Genomic DNA, 25,728 nt, shown 5'->3' with positions numbered 1-25,728 from the left:
GGCAACTTGTATACCAACCCCTAAATTCAATTCCCTAGATTTCTAAGCGAGACGCGGTATTGTTGCAAAGGCCTGCGGTAATTATACAAATCAAGTGGATTCCAGGGTTCTGACGTGACACCACTGGAGCGAAGCGCATGACGCCCTGGGTTTTCTTTTTCGGTCATTGACCAAATTTTTAGCAAAATGTTCGAAAAAAATTGAGTCAATTCGGTCAAAATGTCCGAAAAAAAATGTATACTCAATTGACTATATATGACCAAAAATGACTAAAAATGACCGAAATAAATAATGACCAAATTTTTTCAAGTCATTTCGGACAAATGACCGAAAAGTCTCGGTGAAAAAAAAAAACCAGATGACGCCAGAGAGAGTTCTTAGGCGCTACATATTTGCTAGGATGGATTGACGTCACATCATTGTGTTTTGTGAAAATCGCAGACTTGTATACCAATTCCAAAAACACAAAATAAATAATACGATGACAGCAACAACACACATCTTGATAAAAGCACTTCTCAATTCTTATTGACATATTTGTTTGGCTGTGGCTATATTTACACTATATAGTGTAATAATAGCCTTAATAGTGTTGCCAGATAAGAAATTCTACTCTAATTTGAGAAAAGTTTAAAGCTGTTGAAAACAAATACTTGTATTTTGGAAAGTTTTTTTAGTCCTGGGCAAAGATCAAATCCCTAATCTTACTTTTAACTCTAACCTTTACCTTAACCCTTTCTAACTCTGGCAACACCTGATTGTAACCATGGCAACAAGTGTGAAAATTTTTTTTTCATTTTTTGTCATGACATGGCTTTCTTGTCATGACGTAACAAGGGCGCCACCGCCGTCGCGGCGTGCGGTCGCTCCCCAACCGCGGAGGGGACTTTGAAATTGTTTTAAAGTAGTCCCGCATGAAGGGTGAAACCGGGAAGTTACTCCCCTTTCAGGGCCACAGGCCATACATGGGGACAACCTGGGACCAGACTCTGAGCGATTTGTAAAGAACGAAACAAACGAAATATTTACTGAAGGCAGAAAGGCATTTGTAAAGCAGTCGGTCGGCGGCGGGCTTTCGATTGCCATCTGCCGGCTGATGTCGAGGCGACGGCGGCAGATAGGTTTCACTTCCTATTTGTTTATGCCACTTGAAAGTCAAGATGCCGATTTTTAATTTTTTTTTATAAAAAACGAAGTTCTTCTATAAAAATATTTAATTTAAAAACCAAAAAACAAGTCACATACCGTAGATAGCTTAAGAAGATAAACTTACACAAGTTGTAATAACTTTATTGATAATTAATTTGTTAAGTTTTTTTTTGTGAAATCATTTTCAATTTAAAATAGTTACCAGTACCGGACTATTGGTACATATTTGTAAAGGGGATGCAATTACCTCAATGTCGCAAATACGCATATCGAGTATCGACCCTACTTCACAGACAACGACTTCAATATCAGTGAACGGGCCTGCACTAGTAATAGAAAGTATCTGGAAGTATATGAAACTTTCAGGATTAAGCTTCCAATGAAGCTTTCTTAGTCCAAAAATAAAGATTCGCACAATCAATCTCATTTGTTTCAAGCTATATTCATAAATTACAATGTCATATAATACCTACGCAAACCACATATAATAAGAAGCCCATTATGTCTAGGCTGCAATGTTAAAAATAACTTGTCAACCCATTGTCTTTAATCTTTTACATATCCCAATTTCAAACTGGCCTGCCACACAGTTCTACCTGTAACTCTATAACATGTTTGGTGGGCGTGCTTAACTATATTTATCGATGCATATACCGGTTCCGCAATATTAGATCCTTTCATGCACGTCTTAAACCATTATGGTTTTGTCACTTTTTCCTTTTGTTGGTTTCGTTACTGTATTTCTTTTTCACAATATCATTTCTTTTGCATTCTGACAAAGAAAAATAAATTGAATTGAAAATCAATTAGCCCTATTTCAAATTTTCGATCCACCCCATACCGTCGGTGTTGCCAGACTCTCAGTAGTAATTTCCAAAAGTAAAAATGCAAAATTTTTCGACCCCGTTCAAACTTTCTTAATTTCAGGTCTTACTTAACACTTAGCCTAGGAAAAACCTAGCCTCACCAAGGTATGCCTTTTTTTGAAATATTGCTTTTCAGCTCAGAACATGTTTATAATTAAAACATGTTGTTATTTGTTTTGTACGTTTTTTGCCTTGGGAACGTAGACGGTTGAGTTGGTTGAATATTTGACTTAGTAAACAAAGGAGCAGCACTATCATGCAGCGCTGGTTTACATCTCACGTTGTAGGCTTAAGAAACTTATTCGACAGCAAAAAACAGGTCTCTATCCAGCGGCATGTAGTGAAAAGAATACTTTACAAACAAGAATATTACATCAACAAGCAGAAGCTTCCCAGTACAGTTTATCTCTGTGCCCGAGTCTGCAACAAAGGATTAAAGCCTCCACAACACAATTATGCAAAACTGTTAAGATTAGGCTTTTAATGAAATTTTTTTGGTCTAATAATATACATCTGAACAATTAATTTATCAAAGATTCATCTGCTAGCTTAATTTTTTTAAAAAGACTTCAACAGATTTTTCATAAACTGCCAAAACTTTATCAAACTGACAAGTTTGTATTAAAAAAATGCTGAACTGGCAACTTTGTTGCTGGTTAACAGAAAAAGAAGTTGCCAATATGTTTTTTTTTTGATTGATTGATTGAATTTTTATCCTCGGACTAGGAAAGCTTCTTGCAGAGCTTAATCCTGGCAGTTTCACATACTTGTAGAGGCTTTGAATCACTGACGCAGGCCCGGTCACCGAGATTGACAGAGTGAAGTTTCCGATTGTTGAAGTCTTTTTGCCGGGGAACTATTCCATCCATTAGATGCCGCTGAATGGAGAACAGTCCTTACCGTGCGTTGCTCAAGCGCACACCCCGAGAGTCGAACCAGCGCCGCTTGATCTTGAAGCTATTTCGTTCCAGAAGTGACGCGCTAACCAATTGAGCTATCGGGGCGGATATATATTACACCTTGCACCAAGGTTAGCAGAGCACAGTCTCTAAGACTGTGAGCGGAGTGTGAGTTTTGCGTCTACGATTCCTTATCCACCAACATGTAATTCTGAGTAAAGTTGATAGCCTACTAGCCAATGCGTATGACACGAAATAGCTCTGGCTCAGGGGTGCAAAAATCTTTGTCAACTTTACTTGGTATGACGTAACTGTTTTCGGCGGTGCACACTTATAAAAACTTTAGTGCTTGAATAAAAATTATGGAGAAAGTTTTTTTATATTTTTTTACAAACGGAACTATAGGCCTACAATGCAGAGTTGCTGAACCAAACTCCGAATCCACTCCATTTTTTGAAAATCGGAAAAATTCCGGCGACACTCCACTATATGTTCAACTCTACTTTTCACCCAGTAGCGTAGCCAAGGGGGGGAAGGGTATGGGGGTTTCAACCGTTTCGCGTTTCAACCGGATTTGCTGTTTTGAGAAAAACTAAATTGAATTTTACGAAGCAGATCTGCCGTGTATAAACGCCCTTGCTATTATATCCGAACTGCGTATAGGCTATGTGGTATCGATGCCTTTTCAATTCTTCCCAAACCAGTTTGCCAAAAGGTGCTGTAAGTGCCTTGCCATTTTGCCCGCAGTCAACGTTTCCAAACATTAATATTAATATTTTACTCCGCATTCTGGCTACTCTTCCAGTTACAACTTGCACCAATGAAAGATCTTTTTCTGCTCTTCGAAGACTTAAAATTTATTTAAGAAATTCAACCTATGAATAGCCTACCGATTAAATGGTTTGGCTTTGCTTAAACTGTGTAGAAAATTGGTCCCAACTGTTGAGGATGTCATTAACAAGACGTGTGAAAAGGTTCGTCGACTTCCTTAATCCCTTTAGTTTCATCAGTATCAATGATTTTTTGCATTCTTGTTGCTTGTGTTGATCAATTTTTCATAGCTGTTTAGCCTACTATACGCATTATTCTACTAATTCGACATGTTAGGCTAAAGCAATTCTGGTGCTTTATCTTTTAAAATGAGTAGCCTAAGAACTTGTGTGTCATATGCTTTATAATTTGAATGACCTTTCATAGAGCAGGGTGTGACTTTGTCTCAAAGCTTTTTGTCTGACACTCATCAAGAATCAAGATGTATGACGTCTATGACGTTACATTTTCTAAACTTTGGGTTAACTTTAAAGCATAAAAGTTAGTGACTTACTGGAATATTTTTTTTTTGTTTTATTATCTTTATCCTGCATTGCGGGAAAGCGGACTTGAGCGCTATGCATCGGGGTACGCCTTCCGACGTACACCTGACCCACGCTGCAGCCGACTGAAATGTCTGTTTCCGGTTGTCTACTCTACTTAGGACTTAAATTTGGTATTACCCTAAGCCTACCATACATAGGCGTAGCCAGCGGGGGGGGGGGGGGCGAAAGGGGCCATGGCCCCCCCAAACTTTCCAACTTTGGATTCCGAAGTTGAGCTGTTTGTTGAAAATGTAATAAAATTTGTCGAAATTTATAACGTTTTCCAAGACACCCCCCCAGGACACCCCCCCTGGTTATTAACACCCCCCCAGGACTTGTTTTAGACACACAGATAGACACCAATAAATTTTGCAAATCGTAAATCGCGCAAAATTTACGCGATTTACGTTTCTTTGAACTAATTTGTGGAAGCAATTTTAGAATGTTTTACTCTGTTGGGTTTTTATGTACTGTAGTTATTGAGTTTTTGTGTAGCTGAGTTTTTGGTGTTCTCTAATTTTAGCCGCAGTTTTTGCCGTTTGTGTGTAAGAGCTACCTTTAATAAGTTAATAGCTGTTTATCTGCTAATAAACTTCATACAAATATTACCTTAAGTGTTTCCAGAAAGCGCTACAATCCATTATTTGAGTGTAAATTTTCAAAAATTTTCCCGGGAAGCATGCCCCCGGACCCCCCTAGAAAACGCGTGCCTTCGGCACGCTCTAACCCCCCACCACTTTCATTGTTTCCCTTGCTCAACCCACCAGGGTACGCCACTGCACATCAACTGGCGATGGCTTAAATCAAACACTTTGTTACTCTCTTCAATTCATCAAATATTTGCCCCCCCCCCCAAATTTTTTTTCTGGCTACGCCACTGCTACCATAGTTTCATCGCATAAAAAGAGGACACGTTTCGCCAGCAAGTAGAATTTTACGCTTGAAGAATCGTTCACATCATTTTAGATCATTACTGTATAGCCCTACTAGGGATTGTAGATCATAGGGATGCGAAACTTCATCCGCTTTTGACTTATCCGCAACACTAGAAGGGTTACGTTTTTTTGTAATTTACAAAATATTTTACTTTTTATGGGTTTTATAAGAAGAGTGAAGTAGGTTTTAAAGTAATTTAAGGTTTTTAGTAGAAAGCAAGCCAGCAGTAAAGCGTAAAAAAATGTCAAATTGGCAATTGACCCTTCTAATGTTGAAGGAACAACGGAGTTGCGCGTCCCGTAATGTACCGTCCCTAAGGCCTACACAGCAAAAGTTCCCAAAAACAAAAGAAAACATATTGATTGAACATTTAACTTATTTTTTCTCATATTTAGTGTTTCCTTAAGACAACAAATGATTTTATATTATTAAGAGTCAGCGAAAAGTCAAAAAATACCTAATGTTTAGACAGTTTCAGTCAGACAGCAATGATCGCAAAAATCTGCAACGTGTGACAAATCAGGCACGATCTCCAGGTAGCCAAGCCTCAACTTTTTTCAACAAGGAATGGTCAGCCTTAACGAAATTGTTAAATTACTTGCAAGAAATATGATTAAAACAGTAGGCTGCACATATCACTGTTAAGATGCTAAAAACGAAGTGAACTAAAAGCTGTTCCTTTCCTTGCAAAGCTGTAAAGGCCTATCCATTTCACGATTTCTTTTGCTGGAGGTTAGGTGTTATACACATTGCACTAATAGACATTCGTTTCGATTTGTTTCAAGTAACAAACGAACCAAACTCAGTTGGTAATCAACAATGTCTACAAGCGTTGTATAAACTTAAAATGTATGTAGGTAAAAGAATATTTTTTGTGAAAGTGTGAGGTAAGCATGGCCTTTAAAATGTCGTTTAATATCTTACAGTGAACCAGGCAATGAACGTTCAACAACAGTTCCATGAACATTCAACAACAACTTATAAATCAGCATGTTACAATTGTTACATTGGTCGGAATGGCCCGTTTCGGTGAGTCCGATTCCCTATTCGGTGATTTTTTGAATTTTTTTTTTAAATTATTGGGTACCGTAGCCTAATTATCATTGCCGTTTAAGGGTTAGAGGTTAGGGGTCAGGAGTTATGAACTCACCGAACAGTAGCAGACCCTACATTGGTAGCCTATACAAAATGTTTAGAAAACAAATAGCCTACAAGCTGTCGCTGAAACGTCATCAAGCAATATAATCCCGTCGAAAATATAAGCATGAAAACCCAAACCGTCAAAAAAGAGGACATTTGAGCTTTTTTATTGTCCTCGGAGGACAGTTCATTTTTCTTGAAAAAAGAGGACAAATCCGGAAGTTAAACAACAGCAAGTGCTGTTGTTTCTCTGGGCAAGATCGTTTTTTTGGATCAACCAAGGAGAAAATTGATAAATAATAAAACTGATAATCTCGCAAACAAAAGCAATCAACCTAAGTCTCTAAAACAAAGCTTGCCTAATTTTAAATGAAATTAAAAGAGCGAGTTTTGCCAATACCAAACATTTAAATATCTCAGCCAAGAAAACATAGAGACTTAGCTTTATTTCCGAAAAATGCCGAAGAAAACATGATATTATCTTTTTGCTATGCCACCGGACAGCACCATTTTACAGGAATATTCATATCCACATTTTTGTTAAAAATGCTCTCAGAATGCACCAAATTCAAAGTAATTTTTCAAAATTTTCTGGGGGACGCCTCCCAGACATAGGCGTAGCCAGGAAGGGGCGAAAGGGGCCATGGCCCCCCCAAATTTTCAAAGTTTGGATTCCGAAGTTGAACCTTTTGTTGAAAATATAATATAATTTGTATAAATTTGTATCGTTTTCCAAGACATCTGGCTATTAACACCCCCCAGGCAGGCGCAGATTTATGGGGGAGCCCAGGGGGCCCGGGCCCCCCCGAAATTTTGTGAAAAATTGTATGTTTTCGCATCAAATGGTTTGATATGCTTCTAAACAGCTGATATTAGTCCCTCGGCATCACAATTGATGAAAATGGTTGTTTTAATGTCTATTTTCTAGCATATTGTATATGTCGTAGTATCATTGTTCATATCTGTTTAGCTTTTTCTTTCTTTTTAATTGATTTTCAAATTTTCTGGCCCCCCCCCCCGAAAAAAACTCTTAGATTCGCGCCTGCCCCGAGGACTTGTTTTAGACACACAGAAAGACACCAATAAATTTTGCAAATCGTAAATCGCGCAAAGTTGACGTGATTTACGCTTCTTTTAACTAATCCGTGGAAGCAATTTCAGAATCGCTTACTCTGTTGGGTTTTTGTGTAGCTGAGTTTTTTGTGTTCTCTAATTTTAGCCGCAGTTTTTGCCCGTTCGTGTGTAACAGCTACCTTTAATAAGTTAATAGCTGTTTATCTGCCTATAAGTTTCATACAAATATTACCCTGAAAGTGTTTCCAGAAAGCGCTATAATTCATTATTTGAGTGTAATTTTTCAAAAAATTTCCGGGGGAGCATGCCCCCGGACCCCCCTAGAATACGCGTGCCTTGGGCACGCTCTAACCCCCCCTCCCCGCCAGCTTTATTGCTTCCCTTGCTTAACCCACCAGGATACGCCACTGCACATCAGGTGGCGATGTCTTAAATCAAACACTTTGTCGTTCTCTTCAATTCATCAGATATTTGGCCCCCCCCCCCAATTTTTTTTTCTGGCTGCGCCACTGCTCCCAGACCCCCCGCCGCTGAGTGTGCCGTCCTTTCAAAATTCCTGGCTACGCTACTGCTTTCACCATCACCAGTGCACAAACGAAACACCTAAGAACATAATTTATGTGTAGCCTACTCTACAATGGCAGGGGCGGATCCATGCAAGTATCCTTCGGGGGGGGGGGGGGGGGAAGCGATTTTCACAAAACGCAATGATGTGACGTCAATCCATCCGAGCAAATATGTAGCGCCTAAGAACTCTCTCTGGCGTCATGCGCTTCGCTCCAGTGGTGTCGCGTCAGAACCCTGGAATCCACTTGATTTGTATAAATACCGCAGGCCTTTGCAACAATACCGCGTCTCGCTTAGAAATCTAGGGAATTGAATTTAGGGTATTGTAAGCACTGATTTTTTGTGAGAATGCCTCATCGCATTCTGGCTAGTGCTTCATACACACGTAGATTTGCCGTTATATTACATTGTGTGGTTATGTTTAGCGATTGCAATGCTTAAAGTGGCGTTTTTTCCAATCAAGACTGGAGCCCTTTTTAAGTAACTTAACTACAACCATGATTTCTGACTCATTTTTTCTCGGTCTCTTTCTCATTCACTCAAGAAGAACTCTTAATATTTTGAAATCAAGTTGGCAATGTAGGACGATAGAGCGTTGTGTTAATTTATGGTGGTTTCTTACATCTTGGTTCCTTCATATTTGAGAATACCCGTTCCAAGAGTTTGCAGGTTCTGGCAGACCTTACGCTCACCTTGTCATGCAAAGGAATAAGCTATTTGTGACGAGCACACTTCTTGTCAGAAGATCTAGGCTCTAAATCTCAAATTTGCTTCTACCCTCAGAAAAACATCAATGGGTTAGCTACAGAAAGCGTAAAACTTAAAATCTTGGGTGAGACAAACATGCAAGTCATAAAATCGCATGAAATAAGCAAATTTACCTGCAATATCGCAAAATGTTCGCATTTGAATTGAAATCTGTTCGTCCTTTCATATGGTCGATACAACGACTCTTCGATAGAACTGTAGTCTCAAAGCAGCCAGCTTCACATATTACGACAATTGCGTAAAAACACATTTTCATGTTTTTTTCAAAAAAGAGAAACAATCTTCACAACGAACGACGTCAGAATACGTTGCTGTAACCAGTCACCGTGCTTTTGTTTAAACAGAAGGTTTACAGTTTTTCGTCATTTCAACGTAAGTTTACGATCAACCGATGCAACAAAAGTTTCAAACTTAAATAAAAAACGAATAAGAAATTAACTCGAGTTGCAAAGAAATTCATCAAGCTTCAGCGATGGCTCAAAACGCAAGGCCTGATCGGAGAATCGCTTCTTCCTATCAGGACCAACGTTTGAACTCCCCCCTTTTTTCATATCCTCCCCAAAACTCGGCGTTCGTCCCTGAACTAAAAACCCAGGTACCAGTAGGCCTATTAACCATATTTTGAAACTAAAATCCGACGTGATAAAAAAAAATCGTTATAAAACCCAAAAGACTGTGCCAAACTCCCATCGACTCAACATGATTTTCTTGGAGGAATTGACGTTTCTATCATGACTATCCACTATCATGATAAACAGAAACAAAATCAGCTAATCAGTTTTACACTTTTTAACGTTTGCAAACGTTGAATCAACGTGAAACGAGATTGTTTTGTTTGCTGAGGAAGGGCTGGGTTCGAAGCGATGTCCCAGACAGCAAAATCCGTCATTTTTACATTGATTCAACGTCTGTTGACGTTGAATCAATGTAAAAATGACGGATTTTTGTTGTTTGGGGTTGGTTCAAAACTCAAAAATTGAAAACACAATACGCAGGTTTCAATCCAACGACAGTCATTTTACGTTGTAAAGATGTACATTGTACATCCAATGTAGAGCAAAGCAAAGACAGTGATAACCAAAGTTAACAATGAACTTAACAACAATAACATCAACAAGAAAAAAATAAACGCAACCTTGTAGCAAACAGTTTTTACAAACGAAAAAGCAACGGAAAAATAACGTTTGCCAGAAAAAAATCCGTCTTTTTGCATTGACGCAACGTCCAACAACTGGACAAAACCAACGGCACAAAAACACAGCAGCAAGTGGTAATAACACAGATATAGCCCCGACGAAAGATATTTCAATATTGTGATCAAGTGGCCTTGCCCTTTTTGAAGCAGTGAATAATCGAAATAATAATGAAAGTTTGCTCAGTTGAAATGCGTTGCTTTTTGTTGAATCAACGGCGAACACAAAAAAAGAAAAATTTTACAGAAACAAAAACAAACGAATTATCGTTTATATGAAATCAATTGTTGCCAGCCTGAGGTATACAAGTTATCTGACTTCGATTAAAAAAAAAAAAAAACGACGTTGGGAGCGCATGAAGTCTCACTGTGATTTCAAAAACGGGCGATTCATGACCACCATGCTCATTGCTCAGTGCACATCAAGCTGGAAAGCACAACTTTCCTTACCAGCAAAAGTTTTTTTTACATCGTTTCGACGTTGCTAGAACAAAAACTTTTTGCTGGTTTGGTTATTGTTTAAAAGAAAAACAGGAATGCTCGTTTGATGCGTGTTTGTAGGTACCCAGACAGTAAATGAGTCGTTTTTTACATTGATATGAAGTCACGTTATGCAAAAACACCACTGATTTTCTGTCTGGTTGAGGAGAAAAAGAAATCAGTCTTGAAACAAGAAACATAATTCGATCGCACATGCCAAACATCACCAAGCTTTCCAGATGGCAGATTAGTTCCTTTTTGGATTATGACATTGATTCAAAATAGGACCGTTTTCTTGTTTAGGTTGCTACTAGCGAACAACTTTCGTTCGGCAATTACCGTGTTTTGGCGATAAGCGTGCGCTGGACCAGCATTCTTTCACATCAAGAAATCTTCAAGAGAAGAACATAACTATGACGTGGCAACAAGAACATGATTTGCGGAATTCTACAAATACACGATGGACAAGACACACACTGCAAATAGCTTTGTGATGTACTTCAGTTTCACTGACTGCGGAGCGCATTCAAGCTTGAATTGAGCTCGCGGGAGCCGAATCATGGACGTTCATTTGCACAAACTAAACATAGAAACGAAAGACGACTTTCAAACCGAAATGTGGATGAAGATGAAAAGAATAATCACTCGCCCATGATTAACAAAAAAAGAGGAAAACAACTTTTGCCTCCGTGTGGTCTAGTTCTTGGATCGATCTCTCGAGGTTCCACTTCCATTGTTCAAGATTCTCATCCGTTGAAAAACGTTAGTCATCACGGTGCACCAACAACAGAGATCACTGTGACATCACTTGTCGCACTGGAGGAGCACGCATCCTTAAGCCGGAAGGAGGACGGTAGGATGAGACAGCGCGGTTCTTTATCCATGGTTGCGCGGTTGGGAGCGGAGGAGAAGATCGTTGCCTTGTGGGAGCTGGTGGTGGAGCCGTTGGCTGGAGAAAAAGCGAAGAATGCGTTAAGAGGAAGTTAATATTAAACATGATGTAAATAACGTAAAGCGAACTTAAATTTGACATTAACAGATGCTGAATATAAATAATAATGATAATAACGTGTCTTTCACATAACTACAGTACTTTGAATGTTGCATAAACCATAAATTAAATCGGCGTCTGGGTAACAAAATGTCAAAATAAAGGCAAAGTATAAACTTAGTAAAATCTTTTGATTTCTGTAAGATAACCAAAATGCCCCTTTCGAACAATGATGTTTGCTATCTAGACAGATTACAAACGTTGAATCAAAGTAAAAAAGAGCTGATTTGGGGGGCCCAATCAGATCAGGTTGGGGTACTTAAACCAAAATAGTAGTGTGTTTGGTATAGTGGTGTATTCATCGCATGTATGCGTTGCTCTCCGCGCTTTACAAGGCACGGCCAAGCACACTGCATTAGTATTCTTACCTTTGGGACGACTTTTCGGGATTCTTCATGGGAATCTTTGTGCTGCATGACGGTTATTTTGAGGTGTTTCGGTCCACCAAGTATAAGATCTTCAACCACGGTGTGAGAGGCGCTCAACACACTGTCTCCGTTTATGCTTGTGATGTATTGAGATGCCTGCAATCAACAAACATGATTCTTAACCATTTCAGTCTGCATCTCCAAGCCTACATTAAAGACTTGTGGGGACCTTCCCAGACAGCAAAATCCGTCATTTTTATATTGTAAAAATGACGGATTTTGTTGCCTGGGCTTTCACTCTTGAAACAAGCGAGGTGAACAAGACATAGCGATAAAGTTGAGGGTAGGAGAGATTTTTTTTTTTTTGATTGCGAACATACTCGGTTGCGTGTCATCACTAAAACGTCGCAACATGCTTGTGCAATCTTGTTGTCAAGTGGCCTTATAAAACACATCTCCAAGTAGAACAAAGTCGGGGAAAAAGTTCGACATCGCAACCAGATAATTTTACGTCTCTGGACGTTGAGGAGACAATGATATTGATAGAGCAAACTGTAAGGTAAATTTAACACGGTTATACAAATATACAATTTGCCCAATCACACGCGGGGGGGGTCTGTTGATCGTTACAGTTTAACAAGTCAGAACGGGAAGGGGTTTTCCAATGTTGTCTAAAAAAAATTTGAATCACAACAACAAATAGTTAATTATTAACAGGACAATCGCGACAACACGAAAATATTTCGATCCAACAGTCTTTCAACATCAAGTCACGTTTCATCACTGACTAATGTGAGAATTTCAAGGTGAAACGCCATTGCTTTCCTCAAAGACAACCCGTACTACGCTTATCTCGTACGCAACTCAGTGACTGTGTTTACTCTTTGCTGCTGAGAGTAAATCCAACAAATACACAACTATCGGTTGCCCAGCAATTGACATTATTTGTCTAACGCTTTTTCGTTGCTTCTACCCAACGCGACGGTGGATCAACTATGAAAATAGCAAATCAATATGAAATACTGCGGATTTCCATACAAGGGAATTCTTCGGGTCAAAAGTACAATGGCAGTGGTTTCGTATTACGGAAAAGAAACTTGTTTATTTCTTAAAGGAATAGTCTCCTTGTAGCATTACTGAACCTCACTGTTTCAGACGATTACCTTTAAACCAGCTTTTCCTGCTGGCGAATCAGGGTCGACAATTTTGACGAAACAAGGACCACTGCCACGGACGACGAACCCGTAACCAACTGGATCCGGATAAATCTGAAATAGCAAGCGAATTTTAAGACTGCTTAAAACATACAAAAATATAAAAAAATAAATAAGCTCAAATTTTATTTTTGAACCTTTGATGGATTTACAACTCACACAGTAGCACCGATAAGAAGTCAACATGAATAGATCGGGAACGCATTTCGACATCATACATGCATGGAATGACAGAAAGCCAAGGGGAAAGAAAATGATGAAGAGGTTAGAATTTGACATGAAAGAATTCCTTATTGGTGAAATGAAGAGGAAAACAGAAGATAGATATGTGGGGAAGAAAGAAGGGTCATCAACGAATGTCTTGCGTGTCATGGTGAGAACCCCTGTAGGTTTCCCCACCCACACAATTACCACAAAATTGCAAAACTAACAACCATTATCATTTACCCGAAGATCTTTTTTAATGTAAGGTGCTGACGGGTGCATCAGGGCTTCCTTCGTCATACTGCCATCGTTATTCAGCAGGGACTGGTAGGAAGGGGAAGGTCTGTAACATTGAAGGGATGGTGTAATCAAACGTTTTTTAGATGTTTTTTTTTAATACGAGTTTTACCATTCTTGAATATAGATTTAACTTTACTCGAAATACCGTAGAACGAATATTCAAGTAGCAGATTTTACTGGAAAGCACAAGGGCAGAAGTTGCCAGCTGAGAAGGCTAAATCAGGCCACAACGCCATCACAAACAAGTGTTATTCTTGTCGCCAGAGTAAAGAAAGAAATTTGCATTTTTAAAAGGTCAATTCTGCTGAATCATCGAGTCCTTCTAAAGTTATAAATTAACTCGAAACTCACACAAGAGCGTGTTCATCAAACCCAGAGTCACTCGACGATGTCGATATGCCTGTAAAAAGATAACGGTCAAAGTTGAAATAATTTGAAGACAAAAGTTACAATATTCAACGTAAAATTAACGAAAACTTGACAATTTTTCTATGTTAAACAGTGGCTATGAATGGGGATAAACGTTTGTGGCTTTCTAACAAGGAAGCCAAACAGAGCGTGCTATTCAGACTCAATTGTTAAAGCAAATGAAAAGGTTATCAGACGAAAAACATCGTGGCGTTGACACCTATTTCAATGGTTTGCAGCCGAGGTATTTGTATTCGGCAGAGCAAGCAACAATGCTGCAAAGATATGTGCACGATTTGGATCTGCAATGGCGATAAAACAACCGCTAACGAATTGTGTTCTTTCACATCATTTCAACGTTGCCACATGCAAAAATGACAACTTTCGTTTGCAGGAACGCGGAAGACCATTTTAATTAATTTCTTCTGATCGAATTACCTTTTCGTCTGTCGGATGTCTGGACGGTGAGTGAAGACAAGGCCATGTGGCTTAAGTCCATTAATTGGTCACTTGTTTGTCTGAAAACAGATCAGATACTAAGGATGCAGAACTCAATACTATTATCAAAATAAACTACTGTATAAACGCTTGATGTCAAAATATAAACATCTCATCTGAAAATACTTTTACTTTCTACTTGTCACTCAGCACAGCAATTTTACACCAGTGCTAATCACTGATTGTACTGATTATTAATCAGCGCAATTGAGTGATAACACTCAAAGATCTCTGAAAACTAATCCGCAATTGCAGCATTTTTTTTTTCAAAACTTGCTTTAAACAAATTGGCTTGACCTTCAATGGATTTCCTAAGTTCATATCGACCAAATTTTTATCGACATGAACGATTGCATAGCTCTTGAAACAGACTAGAAGGCACCTAGTTAGTAAAATCAGCCATGTTCCTATTTTTCAGCGTCTGTAGACGTTGAATCAATGAAAAAAGGAGACTGATTTGCTGCCTGGGTTGCAACATGCTAGAAGTGTGCACTGCAGATGTTCTCATACCTCAAATGTATGCGTTTGTTTCTTGAAACTTCTTTGTTGTCCACCGAAGTGTTATGATCATGAACTGTTTTCATGTTTAAAAATTGGTGCATGGACAGTCGAGGTCTTTTGAAGTCAATGTCAAACATGTAGAAAGCAGAACCATCACTAAACTCCAAAACCTCAGAATCAACTGCAAAAAGATGAAAAGTTAGATATGAAGCTATGTCAAGTGATTGTTCAGTTATTTTTGAACGAAAACAACGTTGTTTTACATAGATTGAAAATACGTCAATTTCCACTCAGAAAGAGCGGGAAACGCCTGCAAAACGTTTTTATCGCGTTGTAAATTCTCTTCACCAAATATTCAAAGGATTTGATAATTGCAGCAGCTCAAAGGACATGACCTCTGAGAAGTTAGTGATGTCGAGAGAGAAGTTTTGTGTTTGTGTTCGCATTCCTACACGTCGCCATCACTTTTGAAAGTTATAATGGCTTTAGAACAGTTCTGACGAACCATTTTCTTTTCCCAAAGCGCGGGTGGCCGAGTACACATTGACAAAGATAAAGACTACAAATTTCAAACGTTATGAATTGGTAAACAGAGTTTTAAAGCCATTTTCTTTGCAAACTTCTTCCGTTATACGACGATCATGTTCGGTCGTAAAAATGAAGTTAGATGACACTAAGCAGGCTTGTTCAAATGCGGAAACATCTAAAAAGCTTTCAGCCAGCGTATATTAGCAACAAAAGGTTGTCCACACATATGCAACTATGTGATATCGCATTACCAACATTTCACACAAAAATCACACCTTAATTCCAGCAAGGGTGATGATAAATATGTGCAGCGATGACTTTACAAAATTGGAAATCCTAACCAAGTTTCATCACTGCATTAAAGATGGACATTCCCAGCACGATAACGTCTTTTGCACGCTGGGTGCTTTTTTGTGCTGCGCCCAGTCACGCATGACCTTTATGCCTAGTGAAAATTCCACCAGTTTGCGTCAACTAAGCACAACATTTACGCAGATTAAACCAAGAATTTTTTTTTGCGAAGCCAAACGGTCATCTCTTACAAAAAGTATTATCACCAGCATTTAGGATAACTTTGCAAATTGATCCTTGCACAAAATCAATTCCTGGCCACGTTTAGTTAGGGGAAGGGAAGAAAGATTTTGTCACAGGAAAAGCATTCTTTTTCATTAATTAGGTCAAAAGCCATCCCTGAAACAACTGATAAGGTGCGCACTGTGTGATTAAAGTACATCAACAGCTCTACGGTCTTATGAGGCAAGCAAAGCTTTTAAACTAAAGATAGATCCACGGTGCTGTAATAGATCAGTTATGGTATTGCGTCGAGCGTGGCAAATCATTTCGTGCGTTTTATTGACAGCGATGTTGAATCACGCATCTGGCAATATACTACAGCAGGATGATGTCATACTATCGAGCACAAAAGCCATATGTAAACATAACAGTTACTATGCGCACTCGACAACAAACGCTTTGGAAATGCGATCCAGCTGTCGTTTTTGTACAAGCTTGTCGTCGCTTTTGTATTTAGAATTTCTAGTGTTCTGTTTTAACATTGCTTTAACGTTTCAAGTTGTTTTCTTTTTGTACTGAAAAAGAAAAATGATTAAAGAGCATACCCAAATGCTGTCCAGAAATAACGGTCAACAAATACCAAGCATTCTAAAAAGATGGTAAATCAAGGAACTGAGACAGCTGTTGTCATTGGCTAAAGTGGTTTTGACTAAACTTATTTTGGAAAGGAATTTATGCTCACAGAAGGATGCAAGCGCATTTTTTGATTCACGTACAACTATGACTTCAAGTAAGGAGTTTAACTTGGACAAACGCTCTGTCATTTCATGTCAAAATTAATGCGACAACAAGGCATTTGGTCTCCTTCAAAAAGGTCGCAGATTTCTGAATTTTTTTTTTTTTTTCTTGAAAAACCGTCTGACAAAATAGATATAAAATATACTGAATTATTACAAGAAGTTGCAAGTGATAAATGGTACAAAAAAAAAATTAATAACCTGAAAAGCAAAACGATGCAAATTTGTAAAGTCAAGTTGATAGAAAATATTTAGTGCATTAAATTTGAATGCAATTGCGCTACAACGTGGACGTGCAGCGAATAAGTATTTAAAAATTCAAATTTTTGATGAAAGTATGTTGTAAAATCACGAAGCTGAACCGAATTAGACTGTCAACAAAGTCTTGGTTGGTATGAACTCGATATAAAATATATCATGACAACAAACGGAGATGATTCAGACAATCATGATTAAACGCAAATTGTAGTGAAGGAACTGAAAGCAAGCAAAACGAATGCAAATATTAAGACACAACTCGTTCATAAAGATATTTTTGTCACGAAAATCACCCAATAATAACATTAGTATGTTGGCTGCATCGAACAAAACTCTAAAATCAATGTCATTGATTAATTTACGCGTAAAATCAATTTAACAACAAAGATTTCGTGCCGATTTTGTTCAGTATGTATACCTTGGCAGCATTACAATCAGTTTTCAAGTCATTGAAATAAAGCAGCATGTTTTGCGAAGTAAAAGCGAGAGTGTCACATTTTTGTGAAGTTAAACATTGCCCCAGGGTGTTCATTTTTGACCCTCTTGAATGCAATGATGTAATCCATTGATGTGTTTCTAGTCAGCCTTTGCCCAGACAAATAGAAGTGTGTTTTAATCCTTTTAGACACATCTGACACAACAAAATGCAGTGTATGCACAGTTTTATGCTATTTCAGGGTAGGCTCCATAAACGCGAATTTCAATATCGCTCACCATGTTTTCTTTTTAAGTTAAAACAAAAACAGGCTTAAGATTGCCAATCTGAATCTTAATGCAGAAAAAAATACATTTGAAGTTAATCATCGTTCGAAAACTGGCCAATGGTGACTAACAAAACGCAGCATATATCACCCATTGCAATTTTGTATTGATCACAAAAATTTAAAGCAAGATCCAGTCATATATTTAGATCCTTTAAAAAACGCTGGAAAGTTTCTGATTGATCGACCACAGAAAGCTATAATTAAGCACCGAACCGAAGCTTGCACGGAAGTAATCCCTTCCAAAAGCCGGTAGTTCGTTTCTGTTAGCTGTGCAATAATAATTTTGTAACACCCATCCACAACCAAATCATACATAAATGACCAAATTCCTGTTTAGCTTCGCTATGCAGAGCCTAAATTTGTTCACGCGCTGCGCATGCGGTGATCACGCGGAAACTGCGTGTTGTCTACGCGCCAGCCATGACGTCAAATGTTGCTTTCATCTCTGGCGATCTGACTGACCTCCTGGTGAAAGTCGACAAATTACCAAGCTTGAGCACAGTCAAGGTCGGTCTATTAGAGATAGTTCCATGATTCCAATCTTTTAACTTGACCTTCTGTGATGTGATATGATATCAACACTGTACTGCCCATTTGAAGAGCATTTTTTATCACATTGACTTAAAAAAAAGTTGGGTTCATTTTCTCTTTTGACAAAAGCTGTACTGCTTCATCAGAAAACATGACTTGCGAGAAAACAATGCTGTCTTTGTCAATTGTCATTTGAGGATTCGAAATGTTTGCCCATCCATGAATGGGCAACCAAAATAAAAGTGCTCATTAAATATATAAACGTGGGAAATGAACCACAACTGTGTCTGCCGAACAATTAGAATCCATATGCCTTATGCCACTTTCTTTATTGGTCGTCTTCTACGAAATGAACGACTGACAACGTTTGAGCAACGTCAAAAAAAAACATTACTTGTGTCGTTCTCAATTCAAGAATATTTATATTCTGCTACAGCCAGCAACTTCAGCGAAGCATTGTTACACGTTCTCAAGCATTCTAAGACAAATACACCCACAGACAATGCACACCAAATTACTCAAAATAGATGTTCCCATAACAAAAATACGCGTTGTTTTATTTACTTTTGTCTATGAATAACTGTGTAAAAATTGCGCAGTTCTCACATCAATTGCCTGGCGGGTACGTCGACATATAGCGATGACGTGGGACCTAATTGACGCGAGATAACAACTGGCGTCTGAACATACAGACGAGCGTAAAACAAGAAAGATATTCTTAGACGATGATGGTAGAGACATGTGGTGGCACCCATGGCCTTTAGTGGTTCATGAGATATCGCAAACGCTGTAGTAGAACGACGATAAATTGGTGTAATGATAAGCTTCAACGTAGTAATTTTCTGTAACAATAGTAAGATGTTATGCTCAATTCAGTGAAATATTGTCTTCGAACGAGTGTTGTAAAATTACTCTGCGGTCAGTAGCCTACTACAATAAAAGTCGCCAGTTATAGTAATGCAGTTTGCTGATTTAAATTTGCAATATCAACAATGGCGCAAACTGAAACCCAACCAATGCATGAATTTATCTTAATATGTATTTTTGAAAATAACTAAAATGGATCAAAAAAATCGAATGTGATGTTTTCATATATTGTCAAATTTTTGATAAAATTGAAGTATCATTGTCTCTATTGAACTGGCAACACGAAAGAAGTTTTCAGCTATATAACAGCCAAGGCAAACTGGTAAATTTCCCATACAAAATTGTTTCACTTTGCATGTTTGGTTTCATATTTTCAACCTAACGTAGCAGATGCATTTTATCTTTGCGCCAAAATTTAAAATGACTGATTTGCTATCTGAGAGAACCTGTGGAGTTGATGGTAGGCACCCGAAGCTAAAAAAAATAGAAACTGTAAACGTCCAAAAGATGTAAAAATGTCACTTTTTGTTGCTTGAGAACGGGCCAACGCTTTCTGTAGGTCAACAACGAACAACTACACACGTGGGTACATCGAACAAGGAAATGATTCATCACATCACACGCTAGTTCAGTTGCGTCAAAAAACGTCAAACTATCGTAAGATTTTTGTCAACAAAGTGCGTCACCAACAACAAAATCTCTTCAAAACGACACAACACTGTGATACAGGCAAAGGTTGTGTGACCTCACCATCATACAAAAACATTAAATACCTGTTTTCATCGCAGTGTTTGCGCAATTAAAGGAATTGAGTGCTTAGTCATTGCTTATCTATACCAGCCAAACCGTAGTAAAACCTTCACAACCTCGCTCTTCAAATGTCACTAATTCCATCATACCAAAGGATTTGATTGCCAACCAATTCTTGTGCTAGACTTCCGTATATATTTGATATTTTTCCCACAGTCAATACGCTTTAAAGTTTCACAATTAAATTTTGTTTCAAAGGGCATATGATTACATAGTTAAAATAAATAACCAACGTGATATTTGATTAACGCTCCATATTAATAAATAATTTGATGTTGGGTATAAAGAAACTGCTCAATAATGAAATATTTTGCTGCATTTAAAATGTTGGCTGGTTCATTACAAAACGACTCATTGATCCTTGTAGGAATGGGCAAAGGAAGTTTTCTTTCGCATACAATGCTGTGTGTTCTGGTCAAACTGCTGTGTACGTGAACGACTTTTGCAAAATTTCAAGTGGATATGTCCTTACAGTCCATACCACCGCAGTTTCAAATTCATTTGGTTAGTTTAGAATAGAACAAAATTTGACCTCAACTTCAAACAAGTAAATTCGTTTTGAAAATAACCGATTTTTGCGACGTTCAAAAACCGCGTTGATTCCACGCAATAAAACGATCTTTCCACAGAAACTTGAACAATCGCTTTTGACATCACTCATTCATTGCGTTGGGCATATTTAGAATCAATTATTTGCAAGATCTTGACGTTGAAATCAAGTAAAACAAAAGCTTATGCAAATTTAGCCACATGGCCACCATTCTGAAACCGGTAATTGGTACTTGGCATCCATCAAGTGTTTACAAATGAAAATACTAAGCGTGGAGTAGGAACTTCAATGTCAAAAGTCAACTTATTGAAAAATGACGGTTATATGTCATCGTCAATACAACGAATTCTTTCTCATGATGCGATCGCTAACCTCAAATCACCAAGTACGGAACTACAAAGGTGAATACCAAGAGATGCGTAGGCAAACAATTTCACCTTGGTTGAATTTGAGAGCGGATGTAGTTAGTCATTTAGGGCAGGGCAAAGCCAAAGCAAATAACTCCTACCTACACAGACAACAAAATCCGTCATTTTTACATTGATGAATGTAAAAATGACCGATTTTGCTATATGGGTAAGCTACGATTTGAGTTTGAAAGTGAAATCTTCTTCCAGTTTGAAATTTTACACCGTTTGAACGTCCTCAGATGTTAAAACAATGCATAAAAAACACTTTTTGGTAGCTGGGTTTACAGGGTTTCAAAGCAACAATTTTCCTTTAAAAATGCACGGCTTAACCGTCCAAAAATGCAATTTGAAAGTGTTGTCATTTTGTTTTTGAAATTTTTTTAGATGCCGACCTAGTTACGTTGCAATTCTCACCACTTACCTATTTCAATTTCTTACCCAGATAGCAAAATCTTTCTTTTTTGCATCGTAAATCCACGGTCGAATAAAAAAATATAGCTAAATCAACATATTTCACATCACTCAACGTTACCCTAACGCAAAACCTTGCAATTGTGCTAGAAAAGGGAGGTGTGTTCTATGGCTCACAGCATGGGAAATACAACATAACTCACAAGACTTGTAAATCACGTGGTGTTGTTCCCAGGAAAAACGGTCAACAGGCTTCACAACAAAAAAGGACGAAAAAAATGGCCATTGTTCCTTTCCCGCGAAAAGAGGACAGAGAGAGAGAAGCACAACAGAAGTGAGCCTAAGAACAGCTAATCACACACACAAAAGGATTTCAAGAAACAAAGCTGGCAAAACTCTCCCGCTTTTGCATTGATTTAACGTCTAAAGACGCTGAGTCAATGAACAAAAAACGGATTTTATCAGCGGGGAAGTGGAACATCGTAAATGAAATGCGATCAAACAGATCAATGGCCAATCCATCCACTGCACACAAATAGAACCACACAAAATCTTCGTCTCAACGAACTCTCAAAGAAGTCTAACAGAATAGAACAAATCTAACAAGCAGAAAATTAAAGCCCAAACAGAGGACTGAGATGCATCCACATAACGACTGCAGTGCAACAAAAAAGCTAGCAATTTCCCGCCACAGGTACAATTAAAGTAATTTGCACATTTGCATTAATTAACACTTGTTGTCAGAAAAACAAGATTATTTCAACTCTAGCCGGTTTAATCCTGCTTGGCTAAAACTGATTTTGATATATTGATGATGTCAGCACATGCATATTCAAACAAAATGATGATTCTTTTTGAAAAAGATTGACCGAAAACCTTCCCATTCACCGAACCGAATCTTTTTTTTACTTTTCAATTTCAACTCAGTGTGCATATATCGACAATAATTGTTGGGACAAAACAGGCCAAAAACCCCATAGCTTTTGTGGAGCAGTACAAAAAGATATTCGGGGAACAAGAGATGTTAAATCACATACAGATAAACAGTAGAATTCATTCTGCTTTTAAAATTTTGAAGCAAGAGCACCGTTTTAAAATACATTACCACCACCTATCCTATTCTCTTTTTTTCTTCTTTTTTTTCTATTCATTACTACTCGTCCAGTATTGGAGACAAATTTCATGAGTGTACACTACAGACTTGGTTTGACAAAAAAGGTTTATATTGATAACTCATTTAGAAGTTAAAGGGTGACGGAGAACAACATTTCATAAGTTTAAATAATTTATGTGTTCACGTCGCAGATTAAATGCAGCTGGTAATCGAATGCGATCTGGTCAAAACTCTGAATTACATCATCGCTAAAAGCAGCAACCAGGGAAATACAAAGTTTAAATCTAATGTTTTCTCACGACGATGTTAGAGTGTCAAATAACCGAAAGTATTCAGCCATTAAATGTCGATATTTGAAACACGGAACCCAAGTTGCGGGAAATTGGCAATAAATAACCTCGCATACGTTGAATTAACGCAAAAAGATGGGTTTTGTTAGCTGGGTATTGGGTACAGAATCAACAATTGTGAATTTAATCTAGATCGGTTTCCCAAAATAAAAAGGAAATCATTTAAACTTATCAAGCTGAAAGGTGACCCCATCACTTACCAGGCTTGATGACATTGCAATCTCGCATAGTTTGGCCCAGCGCAACTGCAGCTTCTCGAGACGTGCAAAGTCCGTTCTCTACAAACCACGTGACCACTTCACACGACTTGAGGCATTCGCAAGACACCAACTGACCCAGAGCGCAGACTTTTTGAAATAACTTGCATCCGGGACACTGCGCACTGCAAGCAATTATCAAAAATTGTCTTGCGCCAAGATAACGTGCAGAAAAAATAAATGTTCTTAAAACACGATGTTATGTTTTCAACTTTCAAGCACTGCTGTGCATCACGACGAAGAATTCCACCGCCATCGTGTTGAAACAATAAAAGATTGCGCAATTTGAAACCCACCATGTTATGTAAGGTGTGAAACAATACCACCAAAGAATACCTCAGATTACGCACAAAATCAAAAGCTTCGGCGAAATGTTTACAATAACAAAAGAAGCCTAGTAATTGCTACAAAACACGTTATGGTGAAAAACAACCCCTGCAGAGAATTTCTTCACTCGTATATTGTTGTGATAAATATTGACACACGATTCCATCTTCCAACGGGCCGTACCTGTCATATAGTCTGTATCCGAGTGCTACAGCGCGAACAACCTTTTCGCTTTCTAAATCATCCGCAGAGAAACGGAATAGGGACTTGTCGTTTCGGAATTCTTCTTGCGTCGTGACTGGAAGAATATGAAGTCATCATCGGAGATGCGTTTAGATTTTAGCGATTGTTTGCCAAAGTTTACGACTTGACACTTGACGAAGATTTGGTCATAGTTTCGAAGGCATTAACATGAAAATAGTTCAAGTACAGTGATGTGTTTCTATTTTCTGTGAATGCGATTTGAATTCGACGGTAAAACTATCGATTTTTCATAGCGGTGATGAATTTTGCCAGTCACTTCACAGAAGAGTTCATCTGGGTGCATCTGCACAAATAATTTCTGCAAGGAACTCGCTGAAAAGCGCTGCTTGTGTTACCAAGCCGCAATTGCAGAGATGGACTAATAGTTTGTCTGCACCAAAACTAACCTCATTTATTAAAATTGCCCAATTTTACAAATCTTTTATGTTAAAGAATGCAGCATAAACGTAAAGCTGATTACTATGTCTTGTGAAAGGCTAATCATGTAGCAATAAATAACATGAGCTTCAGCAAAAGCACTATGCATGGTTGCAGAATCAAATTATATAAAATAAGTGATTTATTACAAAGCTGTTGGGCAAAACCACAAGACATAATTTACTTCAAGGCTATCATTTGATTGATACTGTATCAGCTTTAAATTGGGTTGCATGAGTTCATAGTAAAAGTAAGTCCTACATAAATTTAGCTTAACACAGCTAATATGTGGTATTTTGAACTTTTCCAAGTAGTAATTTTACCATTTTTAAGTAATCCGGCATCCATCAGTTTCTGGTAGAGGGAGCAAACTTGCTTTTCGTTCAAGAATTGAAGACTAGATTGTGTTTTTTCACTCTTTTTATCTGCTTCATCACCTGAACATTTGCAAAAGCTTGTTACATGAGCATATAATTGCAAGACACTTCTTCAATAATATGAGTACAAAAAACTAATTTAAAATGGATTAAATATTTTATGAGTGCATTATCTTTGAGAATCTGTTAAGCACTTGAAATAAAAACTAATTAAATTTTTCACAGAATTACTTATTTTTCTTAATTAAGACAATTACACATTAAACATTATAAATAGGGATCCATGAGTAGTTTATGAACAGTTGAACACACAATTTGATGAACAATAACTAGGTTTTTAACATACTTTCTTCAATATGGACCGTCTTCATTGCCCACACTGTGGCATCACAACCCGAAAAAACGTCAGCATATCCTCTGAAAAACCGCCTCCGAAATTTTACCAATGGCTGGTTGGCGTTTTGCATTTCCTTCCTAGAATATGTCAGAACATGCTGTTAAATTTTGTGTCATGCCACAAAATCATCATATATAACAGACATAAGAAATAAACTAAAGTTATCAATTCAAAGAACAAAATTTGTTTAAATATTATAGCAACTGTAATTTTTTTTAATCTAGCTGAGCAGTGAAATTAATTAAGGGCTTTATATGCTCACATAAAAAACATATCGCAGTATTCCTAGTTATATCATTTTTTCATTGTTTCATCTATGTGTAAATGTTGTTTTTGACTTTAAAAACTAATGCACACAATCGAGTTGTAGATTAGTCAGTAAGAGTGAACCCAGAATGAAATTGGGGTACCACAGCTTGGTTTCCAAATGAGAACTGCAAAAAAGGATTACTAAGAGTTAGCTTTAAATTGGCTTAGTTTTACCATGAGACGCCTCAGGGAGGGGGTGGCCAAAACAATTTTTCTTACTGCAAAAAATTGCATTTTTTCTCACTTTTAAGTTGCTAAGAGCCGCTTTCTAGATCTGTTAGTGCTAGTGGAGTCCTGTGGACTGCAGATTTTTTACACTTTAGAAGAAAATTAGAAGCCATACACGTTAGCTGATATATCCATCTCTTACCTGATGCATTCAGAAAATATCACAACATCCAGATTATGTGGCTCCATAATACTTGAGCTTGGCTATTGTGTACAGTTTAAATATTGAAAAAGCAGTTAGTTGTCAACAGTTGTGTAAACATACAGTAACATGCAAAT

The 25,728-nt window shown here is 37.8% G+C and overlaps 1 protein-coding gene across 1 annotated transcript; it reads right to left on the bottom strand.

Moving 5' to 3' along the window:
• Positions 1-8,993: 8,993 nt before the first annotated feature.
• Positions 8,994-25,727, bottom strand: LOC145785508 (DEP domain-containing mTOR-interacting protein-like). The gene is made up of 12 exons (XM_082597162.1): positions 25,592-25,727; positions 24,862-24,989; positions 24,462-24,575; positions 23,641-23,755; positions 23,074-23,255; positions 14,980-15,151; positions 14,410-14,489; positions 13,915-13,963; positions 13,507-13,606; positions 13,009-13,113; positions 11,846-12,001; positions 8,994-11,375 (listed from the first exon to the last, which is right to left on the bottom strand). Exons 1-12 carry the CDS (start codon positions 25,636-25,638, stop codon positions 11,220-11,222), a joined length of 1,404 nt encoding a protein of 467 aa, XP_082453288.1. The 5' UTR covers positions 25,639-25,727; the 3' UTR covers positions 8,994-11,219.
• Position 25,728: the final 1 nt, after the last annotated feature.

The sequence above is a fragment of the Aplidium turbinatum genome, chromosome 16 (assembly GCF_918807975.1).
Source record: "Aplidium turbinatum chromosome 16, kaAplTurb1.1, whole genome shotgun sequence".
NCBI lineage: Eukaryota > Metazoa > Chordata > Ascidiacea > Aplousobranchia > Polyclinidae > Aplidium > Aplidium turbinatum.
Note: the sequence above shows the minus strand (reverse complement) of the source record. Positions and strands in the feature narration are given on the sequence as shown.